Raw genomic sequence first — 26,859 nt, 5'->3', positions numbered from 1 at the left:
CTCTGAGAGCTGCTTTTCCTTAGCTATGTTGCAAATAGAGGGGTTGTGTGCAATGCCTGAACAGATACAGTTCTATCATCATCTGCTATGACACAAAATTTGGCAACCTGAGAACTTGAAGCTGTTTAAACTTTCTGTGTTTGTTTGTTTGTTTGTTTGTTTGTTTGTTTGTTTGAAAGTCAAGTTTGTAGTCTTCATTGTTTGGGGTGGGTGGAGAATCAGTTATGGGACATGTAGGGAGAATCCGGTGAAAGGTCAGGAACTAGAAAACTTGGACAGGACTTCAAGTGAGCAAGGAGGCAGTTTGTGCCATCAGCAGGTGGCTGGTGGATCAAGGAGCCAGAAGGGAAGGAGAGGAGTCAGCCTAAATGCAGAATCTGGGCCGCAAAGGGCCCACAAAGGAGCTACCCAGACTAAGGAAGTTTTAGACATTCCCAAACCCCTCAAAGAAATACAGTTTCCTCAAAGGCAGGGAAGCAAAGTTGCAGCATTCTATTTTGATGTGGTTTGAACATGCCATATGATGTAGGAAAGGCCATTTCTGGATGATGAAGATGGACATAAAGTCTGAAAAAGAGCTCCAGTGAGCTTGTCCCACAGACACAAGGGAAATTCATCTTCCTTCCAGCTTGCAATTGCAGTGACAGACATGCAAGTCAGTGAACTAAATTCCTCAAATGCTTCATGCAGCCTGTCCACTTTTTCCTTTTCTTTTAAAGCACTGCATAAACTTGTCACTTTAATAACCACCTGAAACAATACCGTAAATCATTTTTTAAAAGTGCAAAGCTGCTGTGAGGGTGGGAGTTAGCCAATCAGCACCAATCATAATCGATTTCTGTTTTGGATGTTCAGAATCTTTTGCTTTTCCAGAGCTCAACCAGGGGTGGGGAGGCAGGAACTGCATGTTTTGAATGAGGGGTGAAACTAGGATTTATTTCACCCAGGTCAAAGACCCAGTGCATTTGCTCTCACACACACAGGCTGGAAGCCTCAATGCACCCCTCTGGAGGCTTCACCCAGAGTAAAACACCCAGCTAGCCCCCGCATTGCCATGGCTCTGCTTTGAACAGAGTGCTTCAAAGCAGCCTCACAGCTCTGAAAGGATTGCATCCATCTTCACCTTTGCATCCATCAAATCTGCAAAATGGGCAATGCCCTATCAGGCTGGCATGACTAACCTGTGGACTCTCCAGGCCACAGACTATAAATCCCCTTATTCACACAAATCCCATTATCCCCAGTATACACAAATTTGTATGCCACCCTCCATCCAAAGATTGCAGGGTGGTTCACAACATAAAAATACAAAAAGAGAATGCAAAATACAAAGAAACAAAAATGAATACCAAGTTCCACCCCACAGGGGACAAACAATTATTTACAAGTCCGTTCCTCCTTCTCAATCAACTTGGAGGGTCCTTTAGGCATAACAATGATGCTAGATATGCGCCAGCTTGCTAGCACTGGTCACTTCAACCGACGTGTGGCTTGTTCGGCACACCAGCAGCACTGAACACCCTTTTCGCAAAGTCCTGATGCGCTTGGGAGATACAGGATCCCCTCCACCGCCCCCTGCCCCAATTGTCCTTAGTCAAGCAAAGGTGCTTTGGGGAGCCCAAAGGCGCCTGTTCCGCAAGGCTGAGGACTTGCCCAATTAGCCAGACTTGCATCCTAAAACCAGTGATTAACGTTTTAGTGGATTAGCCATGCTAATTGATTAGTGTCCTGGCAGTGTGCCCTGAACTATTGGGAGCTCAAAAGGTGATGACTGGCGCCTCCCAAGGCAGTCCCGCCTTGGGCACTGCTGCCATCTAGTGGCCAGGCCTTCTGCCTGCAGGTGGGCTGCTTGGCTTACCTGGAAGAGCCAGTGCAGGAGAGGCTGAGGGCAGGGGCAGGTGCCGTGGTACAGGGCGCCAAGGAAGCCGTCTTGGAGGAGCGCCATCTGGAGGGCCAATGGAGCGCTGGAGGCAAAGAGGGGAAAGGGACGGAGCACTGAGGATCAATAGGCTTGTGAGCTTCCCCAACAACCATCATTCAAATCTCAACCCAGCCCCACAGGATAGGTGGGGCATCTTAGGAGATGAACGCAACGCAGGAAGCTGCCTTCTGCTGAGTCTGAACATGGGGCTGCCTAGCTCAGTACTGCCCACGCTGACTGGCAGTGCCTCTCTGGGGTTTCAGGCAGGAAACTTTTGCAGCTGCACCGGGAGACGCTGGGGATTGCACTTGGGACCTCTGCATGCAAGGTGGATGCCTGCGCCCCACGACCCCTCCCCTGAAGCGCGGAGGCAGAAAGGAAACACAGAAGTGAACGAACTACGACAGCAGCTAAGAACCTCCACCTGCAGGGGCCTTATGCCTCTGTATTAGACCCTGAGGATGCACAGCAGGGCAAGACGTCACATTCACACTCCAGAAACAGAGTACTGGGACTGCAAGGCCTGTGTTCTGATCCGACTCCACCCTGTGATGGAGGAAGCATCTGCAGCTAGACCAGAGAGGGCACAACTGAAAATGTTTCCAAATGGTTCTATATCTCGGCTCCCTAAATTGCAGAGGAAATTGTGGGGTTTTGACAGATGGAAAATTGGATGTCCTTTTTCTTTTTATTTCTTGTTGCTATTACAGTGGTACCTCGGGTTACAGATGCTTCAGGTTACAGACTCTGCTAACCCAGAAATAGTACCTCGGGTTAAGAACTTTGCTTCAGGATGAGAACAGAAATCGCGCGGCGGCAGCAGGAGGCCCCATTAGCTAAAGTTTTATCTCAGGTTAAGAACAGTTTCAGCTTAATTAATTTTTCAGATTAATTTATTTTATCTTATTGTATGATGAAAAAGCTTTTAAAAATCTTATTAAAAAGAAAAAGGAAGTGTGGGGTTTCTGCTGGGAACAGGCAAACTCTTAGATTGGACTGTATTTGCAGACCCCACCTTCCCACTCTAACAGGGTCTTGTGAATGAGCTGTCTCTGTGGCCAGAAAGGGGAACCTTTGGTTCTTGGGAGGCTGCAGGCTGCACCCCCCCCCCCCCGCCCAGCTGGCACCTCCCATGCTCAGGGATAAGGGGGGGTTGTAACCCACAGGTTCTCCACTCCTCTTCTGCATACTTTGTTCATTGATCAAAGGACACGGCTGCTCTTCAGAGAGGAGGAGTGAGGGGGACATAGCCTTCAGGAGAAGCCTTTCCCCCAGGCCTCCTTTTGACAAGGGGGGGGGGGGCCCTCTTGTGATTCTGTGCTAAGCTCTCCTGGGGCTCACAAATCCATCCATCTAAATCAAGTTGGAGGTAAACAAAGAAAAAAAGCACCCCAGAAATGGAAAAAATCCCCAAGCCAGTCACTCCTTCAGAGCATTATTTCTAAACAACTCCTGTAAGTGAAAATAAAAGATGCAGGAAGAAGTCTTGTGCATTAAAGAGAAAACACAATTTAAAAGACACCCGGCGGCCCCCCTAAAAGCGGCTGTTTTTCAAATAAATCTTTCCAGAGCATTTGATGCCATACTTTTCTGGGACAAAATATATTTAAGCTGCTCAGAACATAATGATCCGTAGTGATGGTTCCCCCCTGGGCCACGCAGGCTGTCATTCCGCTCCCTGACTGCGTCTAGGCAATTTGATGAATTTCTCCTCAGCAGGAATTGCTGCAAATTTGGAAACGAAAAGAGCTCCCGGTTCTGGCTTGCTAGGAAAAAAGAGTCTTTATTCTCTGAAACGCAGAGTTTGCATTCAGATTCACGCATGCAAAAGTGAAACGCAAACACATTTTTTTCTTTGTCGGATGGGTGGAGGATAGGAAGGGTCCAGTGGAACTTTACTCCATGAAGAACAACTCATTTTGCCCCCAGAACCAAGGAATCAGGGGGCTCTAGGAATTGCAGCATAAAGTGAGTTGGCGCTGTCACAGGCACTAGCCAAGAGGCACCCTCCACAACTAGTCCCTCCACCCCGGTTCCAAATATGGGGAATTTGGTTTCTAGAGCTTGCCCCAGAACAGAAAAGGGCACACATGTACTGAAAGAGGGGGGAACGCTTTCAAAAGGGCTCTACTGTTCTTAAATGTTGAATCTGTTTTCCTCCAAACACAAAGCCAGCAAATTCTGCAGAGTATCAATCACTTCAGGGTCATCCAGCTGCAACTCTTCTTTTAATTGCACAAAGGAAGATGAGCTGGTCTCCTTGTGCCCCACTTCCTGCCTGTCTGGAGGCCTCTCAATAGGCTATGTGACTTGTCCGAAATTCCAGCTGCTGGGCTCGGGCTGCTCTGGCCTCCAATTCCCCTTGCCTGTCTCCCAGCCAGTCCAGCGTCAGCCCTTAGGGGAGCGAGGCTGGATCCTGACATAAAGGGGATTGATGAGCATGGAGTTACAAGGAAAGCACAGACTTGCCTCGTGTCCTTGGAATCCAAAGGGCCTTTGTCGGATAATGAAAAGGGCATTTAAATATAGGCCAGGTCAGAGGTTAATTGCGTGTGTGGAGCTGATGTAGGTATTAGATCAGCCTAGCCAGGACCACAGGCTCCCAAAGGCCAATTCTGTTCAAGGAGAATCCAAGAAGGAAAAGTGACTCATGGGTGGGGGGGTGGTAGGGGGGGCTCATGAGACCCCAAATGATGTGTGTGCGGGGTTGTTGTTGTAGTAGTAAAAGCGCTGAATATTACTTGATGAATTTCGGGGAAGTAAAATTGGGTGTGTGTGATCTGGGTTATGCAGTAAGGTATTAAATTTGGGGAAATAAATTAGGATGACTTTATCTAGAGATTCCTGTGGGGGATATGAGTGCATTGAAGCAGATCTGATTTGGAGCGATCTGGGGTTGGGGTGGCAGATTAATTGGGGAATTCACCTAGGGTGATTTGATTGGGAAATTAGTTGGCTTGCTTTCTAGCCAAAGTTTCTAGCTTGCTTTCTAGCTAAAGTTACGTCTGTACCTATTAGGCAACATGTGCAAATATGTATCTAGGGGTCAGTGCCCTGAATCTCTTATGTACTCAGCAATGCCCCTGCAGCCAGGAGAGCAACCTGGGGCCAAGGTAAGTGATGACCTGAGGTTACATATGTTTCAGGTTACATACGCTTCAGGTTACAGACTCCGCTAACCCAGAAATAGTGCTTCAGGTTAAGAACATTGCTTCAGGATGAGAACAGAAATCATGCTCCGGCGGCACGGCAGCAGCAGCAGGCCCCATTAGCTAAAGTGGTGCTTCAGGTTAAGAACAGTTTCAGGTTAAGAACGGACCTCCGGAACGAATTAAGTACTTAACCCGAGGTACCACTGTATAGGGATGCACACAGGGTGTTTCAAAAAGATTTGGGATTTGTGGCAAGGAGCACGGAGTGGCAGCTCGGCTCCCTCAGTTGCCACGACTTGTGGGGAGTGGCAAGGGGAGAGCAACAAAGGTGGGGGGGGGAGCAGAGAGAGACACAGAAGAAGAAAAGGGTTCTACCTGTGTCTGCCTCTGGAAGCAGTGGTAAGGGAAGAGGCCGCTTGCAGAGTGGCTGGGGAAACCCAGCCAGGTGGGCGGGGTATAAATAATAAATTTTTGTTGTTGTTGGCACAGACAGAAGCTGCAGATCCATTCCAGCCTTTTCCTTCTGCCTGTGTTTGTCTCATGGCTCTGTCTCCACCTGAGCTCTGCTTGCCGCCTTTTGTGGAGAGATATTAGTGGGGATGAGAGGCTGCTTTTATGGCACGCAAGCAAGGAGGAGGAGAAGCCCCCCACCTGCCCTTGGCCCTCCAGATCTACCTGCCCCCGGTCAGCTTGGCACAGCTTCTTTCCCTGCAGGAAAAATTCTGTTTTGACTTCTTGACTGCTCTTGTTGTAGACGTTTTGTTAGCTTTTTGCCTCTTTACTCTTCCTTGTCCTTCTTTGTTTGTCTTGCAATTTCCCCCCAATTCTCTCCTTTGTTGAACTAAATAAATTCCTTGGGTGCACATGCTAATGAAATGTGCTGTGCAAGCCTGTATAAATGACAGAGCGGGTGTCGGGACTTGAGGGGTGTCAGGAGGGCATTTCCATGCAGAAACGTCCTAGTCCAGGATTCAGAGACTTGGCACACAACCCAAACGATACTAGAAAGGGAAAGACGGCCGCCGTTGTAACAATGCGGCTTGTTTGCATGTTGGGTGCTCAGTCACTGCCAGAGCTGAGTGTCCAGTGGGAGCCAGGAACCAAAGCAGGCCAATGTCTCCATTTCAGTTTCTTGTTTTTCCAATCCTAACTTCAGTTTTCCACATTTTTGCACTTTCCTCAAGAAAATCCACCAGGAGCCACCCAATCCAGCTCCAGATAGAAGTGAATCCACAACCTGATTGGCTTACAGTAGAATTCCGGAATTAGCCAATCATTTGCAGCCCATTGTGTAAATAATGTATATAAAGCAGATACTTTGAGGGGACTTTCATTCATTCCTCCTCACCACTATGAGCTGAATAAAGAGCAGGAAATCACTTTGCGACTCTGAGTATATTTCAAAAGCTTTCCTAATTTTTCTTGTTGGTGACACAGTCTTAAGACATGCATTATTTTGCGACACAGCAAATCAGTTTTACTAGCAAACCAGAGTTTAAACTAACCCCTTTGCAACCCTGGCAGGAGCACGGGGAGCTTTTGCGCAACACACCTACACACTACAGCCGACACATTAACATGTCGCAACACACTGTTTGGAAAGCGCTGACGGTTTGGCTGGAGCCTGGCAGTGACAGCCAAGCTCAGTCTCTGTCCAAGTTCTCTCAGATGCTGCTGAAGCTCCTACGTGGTAAGAGACAGATTATCACTGGAAGAAGGGAATGTGAACGGGAAATGCCACTGAGGATGCTCCAAGAAGTACAGCAATCTAGCCTACAACCGGGCAGCCACATCCATACTCAACCTACTTTTACGCTGCCCCCAAGACCTTCTGAAACTGCCCCGTTCTTGCATCCTATCACAGTTCCTTCCTTCCTGTAAATTTTCTCCTTACTCCTTGGCATATTTTCTTTTTAAAATCTTCTTTTTTTTACCTCTTCCTATGTAATTTTAGAATGATTGGCAGTATTTTATTTGATAAAAATAAATCAGTGTGCTGCGTTTTCTTTCTTTCTTTTTACCTCTTTCTGGGTTGCATGACAAGAAAAAGAAATTTCTCCCCAGCTGCCTGAGAACAAATTGGTAGGCTTCCGACATATATATGTGTGGGTGTGTACAGCTCAGCGAAGCCAACAGGGAATTACCTTTTCCGGAACTGGAGCTATTTTGTTCTGTTGTATCAAAAAATACAAATATGAAAAAATCCTTTGTATACTCAAGTGTGACCCCATCAAACCCAGTGGGGTTTACTGCCGGGTAGACCTTTGCAGGATTGGGAATTTAATCTGAGAAAGACACAGTGAACACTGAAGCGAGACAATCTTTATTCTGGATTAGTTAATCCAGAACACCTTGGTCTGCTGCCACAGCAACCGTCCCCTGCAGAAAAATGACAACACAGGTTTATATGAATGAGCACATGTGAAACTGACATGGATGGATATGTCCATCTCTTGGCTCAATCTTCATCGCATGCAGAGACAATATGCTTGTGCCTTTGATTGCACAGGAGCTTTGAGACAGGATGGCACAGGGTTTTCTGCAGTGCCCATGTGACGCCATTGGGTTCAATGTGCCAGCCCGTAGTTTCCCCCTCATATAATCCAGATTTATCCTTTCTACAGAAAATTAAGAACACCTGCTGGCAACACTGAGCCCCACCTGGAAGCACACTATGGGCAGGCTGGACTGCAACCAGAGTGCTTCCTTTCACTCTACATGTGTGTTTTACGCATGTGCCTTGTCCATGTGCTCATTTGTATGGGAATATGTGCAGCACAAACTCGTGAATATTCTAGCAGAGCTGCAAAAGTAGGTTACCTGTAACGCACATCATCCCTATGATAAATGGCAATTGAGAGCCCGCCCCCCCCCCCAGAGCACAGTGGAGCCTGCGCCAGATTAACAATGAAGCGACTGCTTTGCTCAGCTCCAACCAAGCAGGGCGGTGGGGGGGGGGGGAGGGAAACCGCTGCACTGAACGAGATTCTGACAGTAATTAGCCCGCATTGGCTCTGCTAATTGGAGGAGCTGCACGGCACTGTTGGAAGCGGAATTGCAAGGATGTCAGACAAGAGGGGAGTTGTGCGGTTGACAGAGGGAGGGCAGGAGAGATGCACACCCTGAATCAGGAACATCCGCTGACAGGCATGAATGTCATTTCTACCCACCAAGACAGGCAAAGGAAATGCCAGCCACTTCCCTGGGCAAAACCCCCATGGAAGGAATCAGGTCCCAGCTGCACTACGCATTTAAAGAGGCATCCTGCCACATTCAGCAGTTGTGGGTTTCCCCAGAGACGCCTGGGAAGTGTAGTTGTTAAAGGTGCTGAGAGGTGTTGGGAGACAGCTTCTCCCTTCACAGAGCTACATTTTTCAGAGTGGTTTGTCAATCAATCCTTCTTTGCAGAGAGCGATGGGAACTGAACTGAACGATGGGAACTGTGTGCTCCAGTAGTGGCTGGCCACTGTCAGAGGCAAAACACCAGGCTAGCCAGTTCTTTGATTTGAACAGTTCTTGTTGCATTAATAGACCAAGCTAAACTGACAGTACATTAAGTCTGCTTCTGCCATTTTCCTGTCTCAATTGTCTGAAAAGGTTCTTTACAACTCCAGAAACAAGACTATTTGGTATCTGAATCACCGTCACACTGTCATGGAAACCCATGGACTTGCAATTTCATATGCCCATGGCCCCTGCAGAACACAGTTGCACAGCAGTGTTACTGAAGAGGCAAGGTGCTTTTTAAAAGTTGGTTGCCTCTTCTGCATATGGTGAAAACTTTAAAGAGCAAAATAAACTCTTAGCATTTTCTTCTGTTTCCACCAGGGCCTTGGGGGCTACCTAAAAGAGGACCAGGTTTTAAGGGGGGCCACACCACAGCTGGAGAGATTCAGTTCCTCCACTGAAGGAGGAAGGAAAGAAAAACTCCCCATCTTTGCAAACTGAAAGTATGAATCTGCGTTCTTGGTGGAGGCCACCACTTCTGCCCAATTCCTCACTGCTTCCAAATTTCACCAAGGCTTAATGTGTTCACCAGGATCCAGGCCTCACTGCTGCCCCAACAAAGCAGAAGGCCATTAGTTATTCATTCTGATGCTGAAATAATACGCTGGCTGGCGACACAGAGGCAAGAGAAGCAGAAGCAAACCTAAGCTGTTTTGAAGCCAATTATCACGATGGCCGCAGGCCCCCCATTTCCAGCGACAGGGAAAGCAGCATTGACCTGGGAAGATCATCTGTGTCCACATCGTTCAAATCACTCACTCGAGCGAGTAAAATGCTCAGCAAGTGGCAGGCAGGCAGGCGGGCAGGCGGGCGGGCAGGCGGGCGGGCGGACAGGAGGCTTCTTCTGCAAGAGACGAGAGCAACTTCTGCCCCACGGGAGGCTGCGAAAGATGAGGGGTCAGGTCATGTGATCAGTAAGAGGCAGTGTTCCTCAGCGGAGAGATGTTTCAGTCAAGGAAGTTCCAGGCTCATGCCCCCAAGATCCACAGGTGATCTTCCTCCAGCTTCTACTTCCACAATAAGCATGTCGGGATCTGTGGGGATGCTCACTCTTGAGGAGGGGCGAAGGTCTAAGCAAAGGAAGGGTGGGCATTTCTGGTTCCCAAGGCAAGGCATCTTTGGGGGAGGTCATCGTGTGGATTCAGGACCATGGCTAGTGCTCCTGCAACTGAGGCCTTACCTCCACGGCTCAGCAAGGTCCTGTAGCCATAGGCTGAGCTTTATAGCAAAGCTAGGGAGTCACTTACTGAAGGACCAGCCCTGCTGCCTCCTGATCAGCCACAGGACCAGCACTGACATCTGCAGCCATTGGTTCCTTGGGGGTAATGGGGTTCCCAGCTGCGAGGATCTTTCCAAAGGGCTCTCTTGGTCCCCCAAGGAGTCTGTGTGTCTCTTTGGGGGGGTTGGGGGAACGGAGGCAGGCTCTGATGTCCGTAGACCGACACAGGGGGAGGGCCAGGTAATGAATCCATCTCCTCTTTGGAGTGGAGTGACTAGAGGACTCTAACTCCAAGGAGTCCTGGATCAAGGCCATGGCGAAATCTCCAGTACCATACCAATGTATACCGCTCCTCAGAGGTGGATTTAGAAATAGAATCCCCTGCATTTTGCAAGAGTGGACTAAGGGACTGGCCTAGTTCTCACTGAGGTGATCAACTTGTGCCTGAGTTACACCATTTCAGACTGCAGGCAGAAGGATAATATGATGGAAGCCACACCGAGAGCCAGTGTGGTGTAGTGGTTAAGAGTGGTAGTCTTGTAATCTGGGGAACTGGGTTCGTGTCTCCGCTCCTCCACATGCAGCTGCTGGGTGACCTTGGGCCAGTCACACTTCTCTGACGTCTCTCAGCCCCACTCACCCCACAGAGTGTTTGTTGTGGGGGAGGAAGGGAAAGGAGATTGTTAGCCGCTTTGATACTCCTTCGGATAGTGATAAAGCGGCATATCAAATCCAAACTCTTCTCCTCTTCTTCTTCTTCTTCTTCTTCTTCTTCTTCTTCTCCTCTATGGGAAGGGGTGGGTGGGAATCCCTGCACATAGAAAGCTAGCGTGTCAAAGAGAAGTCTAGGCAGGATCTCTTCTCCCTGGCATTCAGCTATTCACTGACCTTCAGGCTGAAATGGTACAGACCAGGGACAGGTTTGACCCTCTCAGTGAACACCAGACCTACATCAACCGGCCTCCTGCACCCTCTGGCCTGAAGCCGTGACTTCCTTGAGGCCCACAATATATTCTTTACCTTGCAGTTGAACAGAGAACTCACCCAAAGAAATATCTTTCTAGCTGATTCTGCGGTTTCAGCCGAACAGTGTCAAGGGTCAAAGCCGTCCTCAGGTAGGGAGGCAACACGAAGATGCATTCCCCGGGATGAACAGCTGGGATTGTGGCCTGGCTGACAAGGAACTGCTCCAGGAGGAACCTGGGAAGAGGAGGAAAACCAGCCTTTTAGAAACAGCTGCAAGAAGGAAATAGTTACACTGGCTTTCAAATGGGAAACTGTGAGGCAGGAACATAGGAAGCTGGCTTGTCCTGACTCAGATTCTGGAGGAGAGAGCTAGCGGTGGCTCCCAGCCATGATGACTCGGCTCCCAAATGCCACTTGCTGGAAACCACGAGAGGGGAGAGGGCTGCTCTTGGGCTCAGGTTCTGCTCCCTGGTTTCCCACAGGCACCTGGTTGGCCACTGTCAGAACAGGATGCTGGGCTAGAGGGGCCATGGGCCTGATCCTGCAGGCTCTTCTTAGGCTCTTATGTCCCTTGAGCACAGCACTCTATGCTGGTAGCAGGTCTCCAGGGTTTCAGGCTTTCCCAGGGACCCCTTCCCAGCTACGGCTGGAGATGCAGGGATCTGGGGTGTCTGTATGCTCATCAGGTGCTCTGCCACTGAGCTCCAAGGCAGAGGGTCACGGATACAGGACGCCTCTCCTCAGCTGCACAGAGGCGTAGGAAGGGGGTGGCAGTGGGGCAGGCCGCCCCGGGTGTCAACCCTGAGGGGGGGTGACACAATTATCAACAATTACCGCCCCCTCCAAGAGGTGGGCAGGGTTTGCAACCTGGCACGGGGCTTCCCAGGTCCCGGACGCCACCCTCCTTGCCTTGGGGTCTTCGCCCTGCCCCCAACCCAGCTGGCCAATTGGCTGCAGCCTGGGGGCCGGGTGAAGGAAAGGAAAGGGCCGGTGCTGCTCAGCCCAGTCTCATTTTGTTTCCCTCCAGCCCAACTTCCCGGGCCGCTGCAGCGGCCTGCCGAGGCCGAGGACATTGCCTGTCCCGCGCGCCCCCTTTGGGCCCTGACCCCCCTCCGAGAAGCCCCTGCTGCCTCCGAAAGTGGAGCACGCGGGACAATGGCACCAGCCCCATTTTGCCCACATGTGGCACTGGGAGGAGCAGCACAGCGCAGCCCTGGGTGCTCGGCAGGCTGGCCTCCCCTTTGCCCCCAGTCTCCCCTCCGTGTAGGTAGCATTTATTATTCCAAAAATGAAACCTTCATCCGGTTGTAAAAATTAAGATTATACCAGCAAGAATGAGTCTTTCTGTTAGGAAAAAAAAAGTGATTTAAATCGAGTCTTACTGACTAGTGATTTAAATTGGATTAAATTGGATTAAAAGGATCTAGGAGTCTTGGTTGACCACAAACTTGACATGAGCCAACAGTGTGACGCGGCAGCTAAAAAAGCCAATGCAATTCTGGGCTGCATCAATAGGAGTATAGCATCTAGATCAAGGGAAGTAATAGTGCCACTGTATTCTGCTCTGGTCAGACCTCACTTGGAGTACTGTGTCCAGTTCTGGGCATCACAGTTCAAGAAGGACACTGACAAACTGGAACGTGTCCAGAGGAGGGCTACCAAAATGGTCAAAGGCCTGGAAACGATGCCTTATGAGGAACGGCTAAGGGAGCTGGGCATGTTTAGCCTGGAGAAGAGGAGGTTAAGGGGTGATATGATAGCCATGTTCAAATATATAAAAGAATGTCACATAGAGGAGGGAGAAAGGTTGTTTTCTGCTGCTCCAGAGAAGCGGACACGGAACAATGGTTCCAAACTACAAGAAAGAAGATTCCACCTAAACATTAGGAAGAACTTCCTGACAGTAAGAGCTGTTCAACAGTGGAATTTGCTGCCAAGGAGTGTGGTGGAGTCTCCTTCTTTGGAGGTCTTTAAGCAGAGGCTTTCCCCTTCATCTTGGGTGCCCTGCTCGGCATAGTTCATAGCTTCTCTGTGGCGAAGGGGCTTGAAGAACTCAGAGAAGCTATGAACTATGCCGAGCAGGGCACCCAAGATGAACAGGTCATAGTGGAGAGTTTTGACCAAACGTGATCCACCTGGAGGAGGAACCGGCAAGCCACTCCAGTATCCCTGCCAAGAAAACTCCATGGACAAAGACAACAGGCATATAAAAGATATGATGCTGGAAGATGAGCCCCTTAGGTCGGAAGGCGTCCAACATGCTACTGGGGAAGAGCAGAGGGCAAGTACAAGTAGATCCAGAGCTGATGAAGCGGCTGGGCCAAAGCCGAAAGGACGCTCAGTTGCGGATATGCCTGGAAGTGAAAGGAAAGTCCAATGCTGTAAAGAAAAATATTGCATAGGAACCTGGAATGTAAGAACCATGAACCTGGGTAAGTTGGAGGTGGTCAAAAGTGAGATGACAAGAATAAATATTGACATCCTGGGCATCAGTGAACTAAAATGGACGGGAATGGGTGAATTCAGTTCGGATGACCATCATATCTACTACTGTGGGCAAGAAACCCGTAAAAGAAATGGAGTGGCCCTCATAGTCAACAAAAGAGTGGTGAAAGCTGTACTGGGATGCAATCTCAAAAATGATAGAATGATCTCGATACGAATCCAAGGCAGACCTTTTAACATTACAGTAATCCACGTTTATGCACCAACTACTTGTGCTGAAGAAACTGAAATTGACCAATTCTATGAAGACTTACAAGACCTTATAGAAGTGACACCAAAGAAGGATGTTCTTCTCATTATAGGGGATTGGAATGCTAAAGTAGGGAGTCAAGAGATAAAAGGAACAACTGGCAAGTTTGGCCTTGGAGATCAAAACGAAGCAGGGCAAAGGCTAATAGAGTTCTGTCAAGAGAACAAGCTGGTCATCACAAACACGCTTTTCCAACAACACAAGAGACGACTCTACACATGGACATCACCAGATGGGCAGCATCGAAATCAGATTGATTATATTCTCTGCAGCCAAAGATGGAGAAGCTGTATACAGTCAGCAAAAACAAGACCTGGAGCTGACTGTGGCTCAGATCATCAGCTTCTTATAGCAAAATTCAAGCTTAAAATGAAGAAAGTAGGAAAAACCACTGGGCCGGTAAGATACAATCTAAGTCAAATCCCTTATGAATACACAGTGGAAGTGAGGAACAGGTTTAAGGATTTAGATTTGGTGGACAGAATGCCTGAAGAACTATGGATGGAGGCTCGTAACATTATACAGGAGGCAGCAACGAAAACCATCCCAATGAAAAGGAAATGCAAGAAAGCAAAGTGGCTGTCCAATGAGGCCTTACAAATAGCGGGGGAGAGAAGGCAAGCAAAATGTGAGGGAGATGGTGAAAGATACAGGAAATTGAATGCAGATTTCCAAAGAATAGCAAGGAGAGACAAGAAGACCTTCTTAAACGAGCAATGCAAAGAAATAGAGGAAAGCAATAGAATGGGAAGAACCAGAGATCTGTTCAAGAAAATTGGAGATATGAAAGGAACATTTCGTACAAAGATTTCCATAATAAAGGACAAAAGTGGAAAGGACCTAACAGAAGCAGAAGACATCAAGAAGAGGTGGCAAGAATACACAGAGGAATTATACCAGAAAGAAATGGATGTCTCGTATACCCCAGGTAGTGTGGTTGCTGACCTTGAGCCAGACATCCTGGAGAGTGAAGTCAAATGGGCCTTAGAAAGCACTGCAAATAACAAGGCCAGTGGAAGTGATGGTATTCCAGCTGAACTATTTAAAATTTTAAAAGATGATGCTGTTAAGGTGCTACACTCAATATGCCAGCAAGTTTGGAAAACTCAGCAGTGGCCAGAAGATTGGAGAAGATCAGTCTACATCCCAATCCCAAAGAAGCGCAGTGCCAAAGAATGCTCCAACTACCGCACAATTGCACTCATTTCACACGCCAGTAAGGTTATGCTTAAAATTCTACAAGGAAGGCTCAAGCAGTATGTGGACCGAGAACTCCCAGAAGTGCAAGCTGGATTTAGAAGAGGCAGAGGAACCAGAGACCAAATTGCAAACATGCGCTGGATTATGGAGAAAGCTAGAGAGTTCCAGAAAGACATCTACTTCTGCTTCATTGACTATGCAAAAGCCTTTGACTGTGTCGACCACGGCAAACTATGGCAAGTTCTTAAAGAAATGGGAGTGCCAGATCACCTCATCTGTCTCCTGAGAAATCTCTATGTGGGACAAGAAGCTACAGTTAGAACTGGATATGGAACAACTGATTGGTTCAAAATTGGGAAAGGAGTACAACAAGGCTGTATTTTGTCTCCCTGCTTATTTAACTTATATGCAGAATTCATCATGCGAAAGGCTGGGCTGGATGAATCCCTAGCCGGAATTAAGATTGCCGGAAGAAATATCAACAACCTCAGATATGCAGATGACACAACCTTGATGGCAGAAAGTGAGGAGGAATTAAAGAACCTTTTAATGAGGGTGAAAGAGGAGAGCGCAAAATATGGTCTGAAGCTCAACATCAAAAAAACGAAGATCATGGCCACTGGTCCCATCACCTCCTGGCAAATAGAAGGGGAAGAAATGGAGGTAGTGAGAGATTTTACTTTCTTGGGCTCAATGATCACTGCAGATGGTGACAGCAGCCACGAAATTAAAAGACGCCTGCTTCTTGGGAGAAGGGCAATGACAGGCCTAGACAGCATCTTGAGAAGTAGAGACATCACCTTGCCAACAAAGGTTCGTATAGTTAAAGCTATGGTTTTCCCAGTAGTGATGTATGGAAGTGAGAGCTGGACCATAAAGAAGGCTGATCGCCGAAGAATTGATGCTTTTGAATTATGGTGCTGGAGGAGACTCTTGAGAGTCCCATGGACTGCAAGAAGATCAAACCTCTCCATACTGAAGGAAATCAACCCTGAGTGCTCACTGGAAGGACAGATTGTGAAGCTGAGGCTCCAGTACTTTGGCCACCTCATGAGAAGAGAAGACTCCCTGGAGAAGACCCTGATGCTGGGAAAGATGGAGGGCACAAGGATAAGGGGACGGCAGAGGACGAGATGGTTGGATAGTGTTTTCGAGGTTACCAGCATGAGTTTGACCAAACTGCGGGAGGCAGTGGAGGACAGAGGTGCCTGGCGTTCTCTGGTCCATGGGGTCACGAAGAGTCGGACACGACTAAACGACTAAACAACAACAACAAAGCAGAGACTTGACAACCATATGTCAGGAGTGCTCTGATGGTGTTTCCTGCTTGGCAGGGGGTTGGACTCGATGGCCCTTGTGGTCTCTTCCAACTCTATGATTCTATGATTCTATGAAATTGTGGTTTAAACTGTGATTTAAATCAAATCCACCCTGCTCACCCAGCTTTGGAAATGTATCACAAATGGCTGTGTTGTGCTTTGGACTACCCTGTGATAGTCAATAAACCTGACAAAAGGGAGATTTGTTGGTGGTTTGTCTCATCCAGCCTCCTAGTGTTCAGCCTATTCTGGAGCAGGTTACACCACACTGGCCTAAAGGGATCAGGTTTGTAATCTGAGAGTGCTCTTGGATCTGGCATTGTCACTGGAGGACCAAGTGGCCTCCATGATTAACAGCATTAAAAAACAAAACAAAAGAACCCAGTTTATGCAAAGAAATCAACTGTAACTCTTATCTGGACAGAGATAGCCCCCAACCCTTGCCTCTGCCAGAAACCCCAAAAGAGTCCATTGATTTAATTTCCTCCCCCTTCAATTATGTGTTTTCAAGAGACGTGGGAATACATTTTTTATGAGTAGCAAAGATGTGCCTCTTTTATACAACAGCCTACACTTAATAAAAAGTGTTTTCCCCCCAACTTCCTTATCCCTCCTTCTTGGCTTGGGTTCTGCCGGCTTCTTAAAGAGACAGCCAATGGCAACACACAGTGAATCAGCTGCATTTTGCTGGCTGAAAGAATGGCTGCGTCTTGAGAACACAGACATTTTGGACCTAGAAGGTTTCAATAATGTATTTGGGTGGCATGCATATTTGTGGTATGATAAGGTCAAAGCACATAAAGCATTTAAAAACCATATTGTCGGGAAAGCATTATTCAATGTCTGGATAAGATATAAAGATCTACTTGAAAATAAAACCCGAAGGTGGTTGTCACCGATGGAAGCGAAGGCTCAGAAAAAGCTCAATATGGAGGCCAAATGGCCAAAATATTGGGAGATTTTGGAAAGAAGGAGATAAATTGAAATTGCAGAGCTTTGAGAAACTAAAAGACAAAGTGCGAGATTGGCTTCATTATTATCAAATAAGGGAGGCTTACAGTTTGGACAAGAAAATTGGCTTCCAGGTGGAAAAATCAAAATTGGAAACAGAACTGTTAGATCCCAAAACTAAGATATTATCAAGAATGTATAGCTTGCTGTTGAAATGGAATACTCAGGATGAAACGGTGAAATCTGCTATGATAAAATGGGCACAGGATGTCGGACATAACATTATGTTGGCTGACGGGGAACAGTTATGGACCACAGGTATGAAATTTACGGCATGTAATGCCTTAAGAGAGAATATTATGAAAATGATATACAGGTGGTACATGACACCAGTCAAGCTTGCAAAAATATATCATTTGCCCGATAATAAGTGCTGGAAATGTAAAGAAAATGAAGGTACATTCTTTCACCTTTGGTGGACGTGCCCGAGGATTAAGGCTTTCTGGGAGATGATCTATAATGAAATGAAAAAGGTATTTAAATATACCTTCCTGAAGAAACCAGAGGCCTTTCTCCTGGGCATGGTTGGCCAATCGGTTAAAGAAGGATAGAACTTTTTTTATGTATGCAACAACAGCAGCAAGAATACTCATCGCAAAGTATTGGAAGACACAAGATTTACCCACCCGGGAAGAATGGCAGATGAAGTTGATGGACTACATGGAACTGGTGGAAATGACTGGCAGAATCCGAGACCAGGGAGAAGAGTCGGTAGAAGAAGATTGGAAGAAATTTAAAGACTATCTACAGAAATACTGTAAAATTAAGGAATGTTAGAAGGATGCTGGAATGAAGTTATGTGGTTTTAGCAGTAATGTTACAAAGGGGTATGTAAAAATGGACTGTTAACAGGTGAAAATGTAAAGTTACAATATATTAAGATAAAATATTAAGATAAAAGCAAAAATGGTAAGGACTTGCTGAAAAAACTATTGAACTAGAATACAAAAAAGGGAGGTGTGAGGAGGTCAGGGAAACAAGCAAATGAAAGACAAGACATGGAAAGACTGGTTTGTTTTTAATTGTTTTTATTTTCCTGTATTTTGTATTTTTTGTTTCTCTTTTTTTCTTCTCATTTTTGTAACTTTTTTGAAACTTTAATAAATATTATTTTTTTAAAAAAGGATGAGTGAAACTTGGGCTTCAGGGTTTTGCAAAGTGCACACTGAGAAATGTAAGGCTGGGATTGTCAGAGAAGCCGAAGGAACTCTAAAAACAACTAAAATTGTGAAAATTTGGCAGAATTGTATATTTGTAATGGAAAATAATAAAAATTATTTATATATATAAAAAAGAGACATGTAAGGCTGGGGTGGGTTTTGGAAATGCATGTTTCAGGCAGGTGTGCTCTTCAGATAAGAGCCACAATAGGCTGCAGCATCCCTGCCCTGAGTTTTCTGCTGCACACTACATGCAAGGGGACTTGGTTCCATTTTACAGCCATTGCCAATGAGGCTCACTCTAGGAGACTATGGCTAAACAAAAGTATGGTCCAGTAGTGCTTAGAGTGAAGGGCCAGGACCTGGTCGAGAGACCAGAATTCAAATCCCCATTCAGCCAAGAAATTTACTGGGTGACCTTGGGCAGGCCGCTCCCTCTCAGTCTGAGCTGCCTCACAAGGTTGTTGTTGTAAGGATAAAATGCTCAGTCAGGAGTTATCTTAGGTCCACTGTGAGCCAAGCTCGGCTCTCTGGCTTAGCCATCTTGTCAGTTGAAAACCAAGTAGCGAAAGGAACTGATTTTGACGATGCAATTTCAAAATTTGCAGAGAACAAAGTTAGGGGGAAATGGTTTTAAGTGCTTATGCTCACCTTGTTAAGTAAATAAACCAGAAAATAACACTTGCAACTGTAGGTTCAATTGGGGGGGGGGGACAAGAAATTTTCTGCACCGGGTACCACTTGCTACGCCACTGCATCTGCCTTGCCCTGCACATCCTTAAAAGAAGAGCAGGATGGTGGCCATGAATGTTTAAGCAACTCAAAAAGATCAAAGGCTGCAAATTCTAGTTGGGGGGGTGGTGTCCTTTTGGGTATGGAAACATCAGAAGAGGCTTAGTGCAGTCAGGCCATTGGTCCATCAAGCGCAGCTTTTCAACACTGACTGGCAGCAGCTCTCCTGGGTTTCAGACAGGAAACCATTCCCAGCCTTACCTGGAGATGCCAGGAATTCAACCTGCAACCTTCTGCATGCCAAGCAGATGCTCTGCTGCTGAGGAGCTATCATCTGTATATCTGCCTGCCTGCCTGCCTGCCTGCCTGCAAGCCACTCTGGGAGTATAAATACTTTCAACAAATCGCTTGGGTGTCCCTTGCCCTCTTCTAGGTTCTAAGTCAGCAGGCAGAGTTTGTTGGCATGTAGTAACAATGATCCATACGAAAACTGTGACCGGAATGCCCTCCCTGATTGGCTTTTGGCAAGCCTCAGGGCTCCATCGGTAAAAGCAGCTGCATTGAACTGAGCGTATTTTCCTGCAAGTAAATCCCAAGGAAACAACAGATATTTTTTTTCCAAGCAAGTGTAGCAAGGCTTTAAAGCACTAGGCAAAGGAATGATATGATACAGCTAAAAAGACCAACCAATTTTGCTCGGGTTCGCTTTCCCGTTAGCCTAAAGTGCTGACCAGCATTTCTCTGGCTGGAATTCTGGAGAAAGTGAGGAAGATTAACAGCAAACCACTGGATTGATTTCTCCTTTAATCTCTGCCCCCAGCAGGGCTCCTGAACTGATGAGTTTTGAAGCAACACTCACAAGAGAAGTAGGATAATGACTGCATGCAGAAAACAACTCCACTGACAGGTTGCGATTGCGGATCTGTGCCAGTGCAATAAACAGGGGGCCTCGCCCAGATACAGGGGGCCTCGCCTGGAAGGAGAACTGTGGCCTTTCCTCTCTAATCCTGTGCAGAGCCAAAACAGAGGAAGCGGGAAAGAAGGTTTGGTGGAGGGGAGAGCATGGGGCCAGCCCCACCATTAAGCACCATTAAACCTCTCTCCCAGGACTCTTCCATTCCTATGGGGAGGTCCAGTCGCAGATCTTCCACGTCATGTCAAGTCTGGCTCTTGGGCACCAAAATAAAGTCTTGGGTGCCCAAGCAAATGGTCAGAGGAATGGATGGATGGAGCAGGTGTTAGAACTGGGAAGACCCAGCTTGACACGAGTGGAGCTCATATGTTTCCTGTTCAGCAACCTGGCAGTTGAACAGACTTCAAGGAGCCCTCAAAAACAGCTTCAGAACACATTGTGGTGGTCTAACATGGATAAGGATGGACAATTGTGCTCAGTTATCCTTGTCTATCCTGGCCCAGATGAGGGATAAAGGAAGAAGGCTCCTGATTCATCTCTGTCTTGGGGCACGAGACACAAATGGGCAAGGTGGACCAAGGGGGCTTGCAGATTGGGAGTCTATGATCAAAGCCCTCCAAAACCCCAGAGGCTTCACCACCAAGGAATCCCCCAGAAAGGCACCACTAGCTGCCACAGGAACTAACACGCAAAGGCCTGGGAGAGGAGAAACGTCCTCAGCTAGTGTCGCAAATAGAAGCAAACCTCCATGAGGAGAACTCTTCCAGAAGAGGGGGTTCTGAAAAGAAGAGGGGGTTCTTGTCTTGCTCCCTCAGCCAAAAGGAAAAATCCTGGGAACTGCAGTTTATCCCCTACAGAGATACAATTCCCAGCACTCTTAACAAACCACAGTTCCCAGAATTATTTGAGGAAAGCCATGTGTTTTAAGTGTGCTTTAAACATTTGGCATTTTCCTGTCTTGCCAGCAGCAGGCAACAGCAAAGATTTCTCATTGCCTGAGGCATGGAAGCGCCTCTGCCAGTCAGAGTAGACAGCACTGGGTTAGGCGGAAAAATAGCCAGGCCAGGTAGAGAGTTCCTAAGACCTTCCACTCCTCACAGGTCCCTCCTTTGTCATCCGTCTCTTTTTAAATTATTGTTTTGAGGAAACGGCCACTGCATTCTGCATCTTACTGCATTCTGTGGGAACAGCAGCCATTCTCATCCCACAAGGGGTTAATTGCTTTTGATCTCAGGAACTGTGAATTCCTGCCTTCCCCCCACTTTTTCTTTGACTGCAGCCTGACAGACTAATAACTCTTCTGCCAGGTCTCTGGATAATTGCCCACCTCCCTTGCTGGGATAATGAGCGACAACCACCGATGCAGAGCCATTTGTTCCCCCAAAAGAAACGGCGAGATTGGGCTACTGCTGCAGTGCCAAGAGCTGGGTGGGGAGCTGGCACACCCGCCTTGCTGCCATGGCTCCTAGGAGATCACTCCCCAGGCTCAATCAAGCAGCCTGCCTGGCATAGGGCAACTGTAAAGCAGCTGCCCTCCAACCCTGGTGCTGAGTGGGCACCAGGATGGGTTGCTTTAGGATGGCACCCAATGACTCCTGAAGGAGGGTACAGAGGGCCCCATAAACCTGGTTCCCCACATTTCCCCCCAGTTCAGCTCCTACCATCAAGCGGTGGGGTTGTGCGCCTGCATTCTTTGCAACTGTTGTCTAAACTTGATTTGCAGCAATACAACATGAAAGGAACTGAAGCCTTCAGCTCAGTGGCAGAGAGAGTGTTTTGTTTTGCATACAGAAGGCAAAATCCTCAGCATCCAGCTAGAAAAGACTTCTGCCTGAGGTCAACAGTCCAAGCAGAGGGTGTTTCATGTGGGTCAACGGCAGAAAGGCCTGGTCTCAATTATCCCGTGGCAGATGAAGCTATGAGGGCCAGCAGTTAGCAGCAGGGCTGGGAAAGAAAGGCCTCTGTCTGGGACATAATGGGGCCGGCCAAGGTCTGAAAAAGAATCGGGCCCATTTCAGTGGCCATCTTGAATATCAAAGCCAATGATGGAGGACAGAGGTTGAATCCGCCACTCAGCACACAAAATGCTCAAGTGGCATCTGAAAGCCCCTTCCCACCCGAATGCCCTGCAAGGGAAGAGGGGGGCCTTCAGCCACTGCCCTCTGATTTTGCCCCCCCCCCCCCCGTCAGAACTAATGGAGCCAATCATTCCTATGGGGGCAGGAAAACAACTTCATAGGAGGAGAAATGGAGGGTGTGGACAGAAAGCCTTTCTCTGCAAATGTGACCCCCAAAGCTTCTTTGGGCTCCTCCAGGTGACCCATTTAATCAGCACTCATCCTGACTTGCTCACACAAAGCTTACATGGAAGTTAGACAACAGGTCCCTCCAGGCACCTTTTTCATTTTGAACTTAGTAGGATTTGGGGCAGCTGTGCACATTCCCCTTTCAAAGCTGTTTGCCCCTGCAAGAATTTTGGGGCGGACATACTGCTTTGCTCCCAGCTGTGTCTCACAGTTTCCTGCTGATTTCCTGTTAATTTTTTATATGTCAATTTTTTTGTCCTGCTTCTGCTGTGCTGCAGTGCAAGAGTGACCCCTCCAGACATCCACAATGCAGTAACACTGGGGAAACATCACAGGGCAACTAATGAAGCCTAGGGTTTGCCACTGATTCTTTCCTTTTTTTCAAACAGGAGTTTGACCTTTGGGCGAGCATTCAACCCCTGGCCCAAGATATACAGGCCCACTGGTGCAAACTCCTGGGGACCCCGGCAGCCACAAAAATTTTGCTGTGGGTGCCCAGCTTCCTTTTCAGCTCTGGCTGTGTTCACATGAGCCGCCTACAGCACAGTGAAGCTGCTGTCCCCCTGCTGCCCCCCAGTGATGGGCCAAGGATGTCTCTACCATATGAGGAGGCGAACACGTCTTGGCTAGAAACAAATAAAGATCAGCTTAAGGACTCCAGCTGCTGCAAAGCTGGTTTGAGAAATAATGTCAAACAGCCGTATTTTGTAACAAAGTACAGTGGTGCCTCGCTAGACGAAATTAATCCGTTCCGCGATTCTCTTCGTCTAGCGGTTTTTTCGTCTTGCGAAGCAAGCCCATTGACAGCTTAGCGGATTAGTGCTAGAGCTGTCAAGCGGCTTCCAGCGATCAGCTGTTAAGCGGCTTATCAGCGGAACAGCTGATAAGCGGCTTAGCGGCTTAGGAAAAGGGCAAAAAAACCAAAAAAAAACCGCTGGGGGACGCAAGATTTTTTCGTCTTGTGAAGCAACCCCATAGGGAAATTCGTTTTGCGAAGCGCCTCCAAAACAGAAAAACCCTTTCGTCTAGCGGGTTTTTCGTCTTGCGAGGCGTTCGTCTTGCGGGGCACCACTGTACAGTATACATATGCATTCAGGATAATGTGCTTGTGTGAACACGGGTTAAAAACCCAGAACAGTCCATGGAGTGCACAGTAAAACGGGAATGTGAAGACAGCTGGAGCCTCTGAGTTCTGTACGTTCTGGTACAGAACATTCTGGTACAGAGTATATTCCTTCTCATGTTATACTTAGTCAGACCATGGGGCCCATTGAGCTCTGCACTGCCTACACTGACTGGCAGCAGCTCTCCAGGGTTTCAGGCAGGGGATCTCTCCCAGTCCTATCTGGAGATGCCAGGGATTGAACTGGCAACCTTCGGTCTGCAAGCCAGATGCTCTGTGTGCCCCCTGCAGCAGCATCTGTTCTCACTATCGGCTTTCAAGAGTCTGATCGTCTTGTGTTATCTTTCCGCAGTCATCCAGCTAGTCCTCGGAAGATGCTGCCCAACACCTGAAGTGCTCAAGGCGCCAAAACCAGGGCCACCCTTCTCTAAGCGCTGAGCCCTTCCCACTCCCTGCTGCCCAGCTGCAGAAGGGGGGCTCATTACCTGCGGGCCTCAGGAGACAAGGCTGCATTCTCTTCCGTTGCCTCCACCAAACTGAACGAGTTGGAGAGCAGCAGCTTCTCCCCCAGGCTTCTTTCCAGCTCCTCATCCGCACAGGATTGTTCCCTAGAAAGCCACAGCAGCAGCAGCATGAGAATAGGGGCAGCGGGCAGAGGATTGAGTGGGATATGTGGGCTTCATAAGGATCAGTGGAGCAGCTTTGCCCCGGCTGCCAGCCTCCAGTCCTGATGGCCTGCTTATTTATTATTACATTTATATCACACCTTTTCTCCAAAGAGCTCAAGGTGGCACACATTGTTCTCCTCCCAACATCCCTGTGAGATGGCTAAGCCAAGAGACGGTGGCTGGCCCAAGGTCACCCAGGGAGCTTCTTGGCCAAGTAGGGATCTGAACTCTGGTTCCCCAGGCCACAGTCCAACACTCTAACCGTTACACCACTGGCTCTCAACTACAGCTCCCATCAGCCCCAGGCTAGCATGGCAATAGCATGCTGATGGGAGTTGTGGTCCAAAACATCCAGCCTGGAGGGCCCCAGCTTAGGGAAGGCTGAAGCTGGAGAGCCTGGGTGGTGCCATGGAGAGAGTGCTGGAGTGGGAGCATGGCCAAAGGCCCTGGCAAATGGGGAGGGAGCGCCTTTTAAAGCAACCTCAGCACAGATGATGGAGAACTTGTTCATAGCTGATATAGGCACCCACTTCCTTTAAGCAAAATAACTAAAAAACTTCAACACTCTATTGGATAAACTGCTCTGTAACTGATTCATTTAGTCATATGTGGTGGTGGTGATGTTGTGCTTCTTCTTTTTGGATAAAGGTGTTTCATGAGGCAAGCCTCATTGCAGAACAGACTATCTTCCTTGATCCCAAATTGCCCTTTTATCCTGCTCTGTGGCCACCCAAGATCACATAAGACCCCATCACCCACCCAATGACTGCAGCAAAACTAACCATTGTCAAGTAGAGGAAAACACTTTGGGTCTCAACTTTGGGATTTAATTCGGATGGACAAATTAGTAACCCATGTTTCTAGAAAAATGGATGGGCAATAAATTTGACACTTTTTATTAAAATTGGTATAAATTTATTAACTGGTATAAAATTGGTGTATATATATATATATATATATATATATATATATATATATTGGTAGAGGGAATTACTTGAGGGGGGTGTTTCTGTTGTGATTCTAGATTCTCAGTTCTCTTTGCTGTATTAATGTCTGGAATGTTTTTTAAAAGAAGTGGGAGAATCCAACTTCAAAATCCCTCTAGCCAAACTGGCTAGCAGCTCTGGGCTCCACAGTGCAAGATGTGGTTTGGCTCACTATCATGAGCCAGCCAGAGCTATTTTCTTAACAGGTGCCACCTTCCGGCTGCGCACATCTTTGGCTGTGACACAATGAGCAGACAGTGCAGATTACCAACGACAGGATGTGTGGAAAGCAATGCTGCCAAGCTGCAACCCAGAAATACATTCTGCAGCTGCTGACTCCCCAGTGAAGCAAGAAGAGGCTGCAGTTCTGCCCCCCCCCTTTCTTCACGTAGTCCTGCTCCATCAGCTCTCTTCTGCCACCTTCTGAAAGGAGCAGGGCTCCAGGTGCACTGCAAAGCAGACCAGGGGGGTTGAAGCATGGCAGAAGTCATGGGGGAGAAAGCTATCAGTGGCTACTAGCCGTGGAGGCCGCTAAGCTCTGCCTTCACAATCAGGAGTAATGCCTCAGAATACAAGCTGGTGGAAACCAGAGGAGGGAGAGGCATCTGGCTGGCCACAGGGAGGACAGGAACTTGCAGATGCAATCTCAGAGCCTCAGAATATAATATATGAGAATTCTTGGAGAACATGTGAGGTCCCTGTGGACTTGAGATGAGCAAATGTTGTCCCCATCTTCAAAGTGGGGGGAGAGGGCCCAGGCAACTACCGGTCAGTCTGGTTGACGTCCATACCAGGAAAAGGCCTAGAACAGATAATTAAACAGTCGGTGTGTGAGCAGTTAGAAAAAAGATGCTGTGATTAGTAAGAACCAGCATGGGTTTCTTAAAAGCAAGGCATGCAAGACTAATTTTATTTCTTTTTTTTTTATAAGAGTTACAAGCTTGATGGACTAGAGGAATGCTGTGGATGTAATGTATCTTGGTTTCAATAAGGCTTTCAACCAAGTCTTCCATGATTGTCTTTCAGAGAAGCTGGTAAAATGTGGACTGGATGAGGTTACTCTTAAGTGGATTTGTAGCTTGAGGACTGACCAAACCCAAAGAGTGCTCATTAATGGTTCATTGTCATCCTGGGGAAAAGTGACAAGTGGGGTGCCACAGGGAGCCACCCCGCCGTTCAACATCTTTATAAACAACTTGGATGAAGGTGTTGAGGGATGCTCATCAAATTTGCAGATGACACCAAACTGGGAGATGTAGCCAATGCCACTGAAGACAGAACTGAGATTCAAGAGAACCTCAAAAGATTGGAGAACTGGGCCCAAACTAACAAAACAAAATTCAATAGGGGCAAATGTCAGGTTCTGCACTTAGGCAGGAAGAACCAGATGCCCAAATATAGGATGGGAGACACTAGCAGTTCCTGTGAAAAGGATCTAGGGGTCTTACTGGACCACAAGCTTAACATGAGTCAACAGTGTGGTGCAGGAGCAAAAAATAAAAAATAGAAATGCTCATGCTATTCTAGGCTGCATCAACAGAAGTCTAGTGTCCAGATCAAGGGAAGTAACAGCACCGCTCTATTCTGCCTTGGTCGGACCACACCTGGAATACTACTGTGTCCAGTTCTGGGCACCACAGTTTGAGATGGATGTTGACAAACATGTGCAGAGGAAGGTCTGGAAACCAAGCCTTATGAGGAATGGTTAAAGGAGCTTGGTATGTTTAGCCCGGAAAAGAGGAGACTGAGAGTAGATATGAGAGCCATCTTCAAATATCTCAAGGGCTGTCACGTGGGGGAGGGAGCAAGCTTGTTTTCTCCTGCTCTGGAGGGTAGGACTCAAACCAAGAAAGAAGATTCCAACTAAACATCAGGAAGAACTTTCTGACAGTAGGAGCTGTTCAACAGTGGGACAGTCTCA

At 47.6% G+C, this 26,859-nt stretch overlaps 1 protein-coding gene across 8 annotated transcripts in view; it reads right to left on the bottom strand.

The window, feature by feature from the left end:
• FAM178B (family with sequence similarity 178 member B) overlaps positions 1–26,859 on the bottom strand; it is a 178,660-nt gene that overhangs the window by 138,859 nt on the left and 12,942 nt on the right. For 6 of the 8 annotated variants that reach the window (XR_014567558.1, XM_083753207.1, XM_083753206.1 and 3 more), the window contains exons 6-8: positions 23,770–23,892; positions 10,844–10,999; positions 1,859–1,964 (exon numbers count right to left, since the gene is read on the bottom strand). Coding sequence is in view for 7 of the 8 variants with exons in the window: in XM_083753207.1 (XP_083609333.1) it covers positions 1,859–1,964; positions 10,844–10,999; positions 23,770–23,892 (385 nt within the window). In the remaining variant the exon portion in view is untranslated. The remainder of the gene's footprint in view (positions 1–1,858; positions 1,965–10,843; positions 11,000–23,769; positions 23,893–26,859) is intronic. The other 2 variants (XM_083753204.1, XM_083753205.1) reach the window with 1 other exon arrangement.

Source organism: Podarcis gaigeae (assembly GCF_964106915.1).
Source record: "Podarcis gaigeae genome assembly, chromosome: 8".
Lineage (NCBI taxonomy): Eukaryota > Metazoa > Chordata > Lepidosauria > Squamata > Lacertidae > Podarcis > Podarcis gaigeae.
The sequence above is the reverse complement of the archived record's forward strand: the minus strand, read 5'-3'. Positions and strand labels throughout refer to the sequence as shown.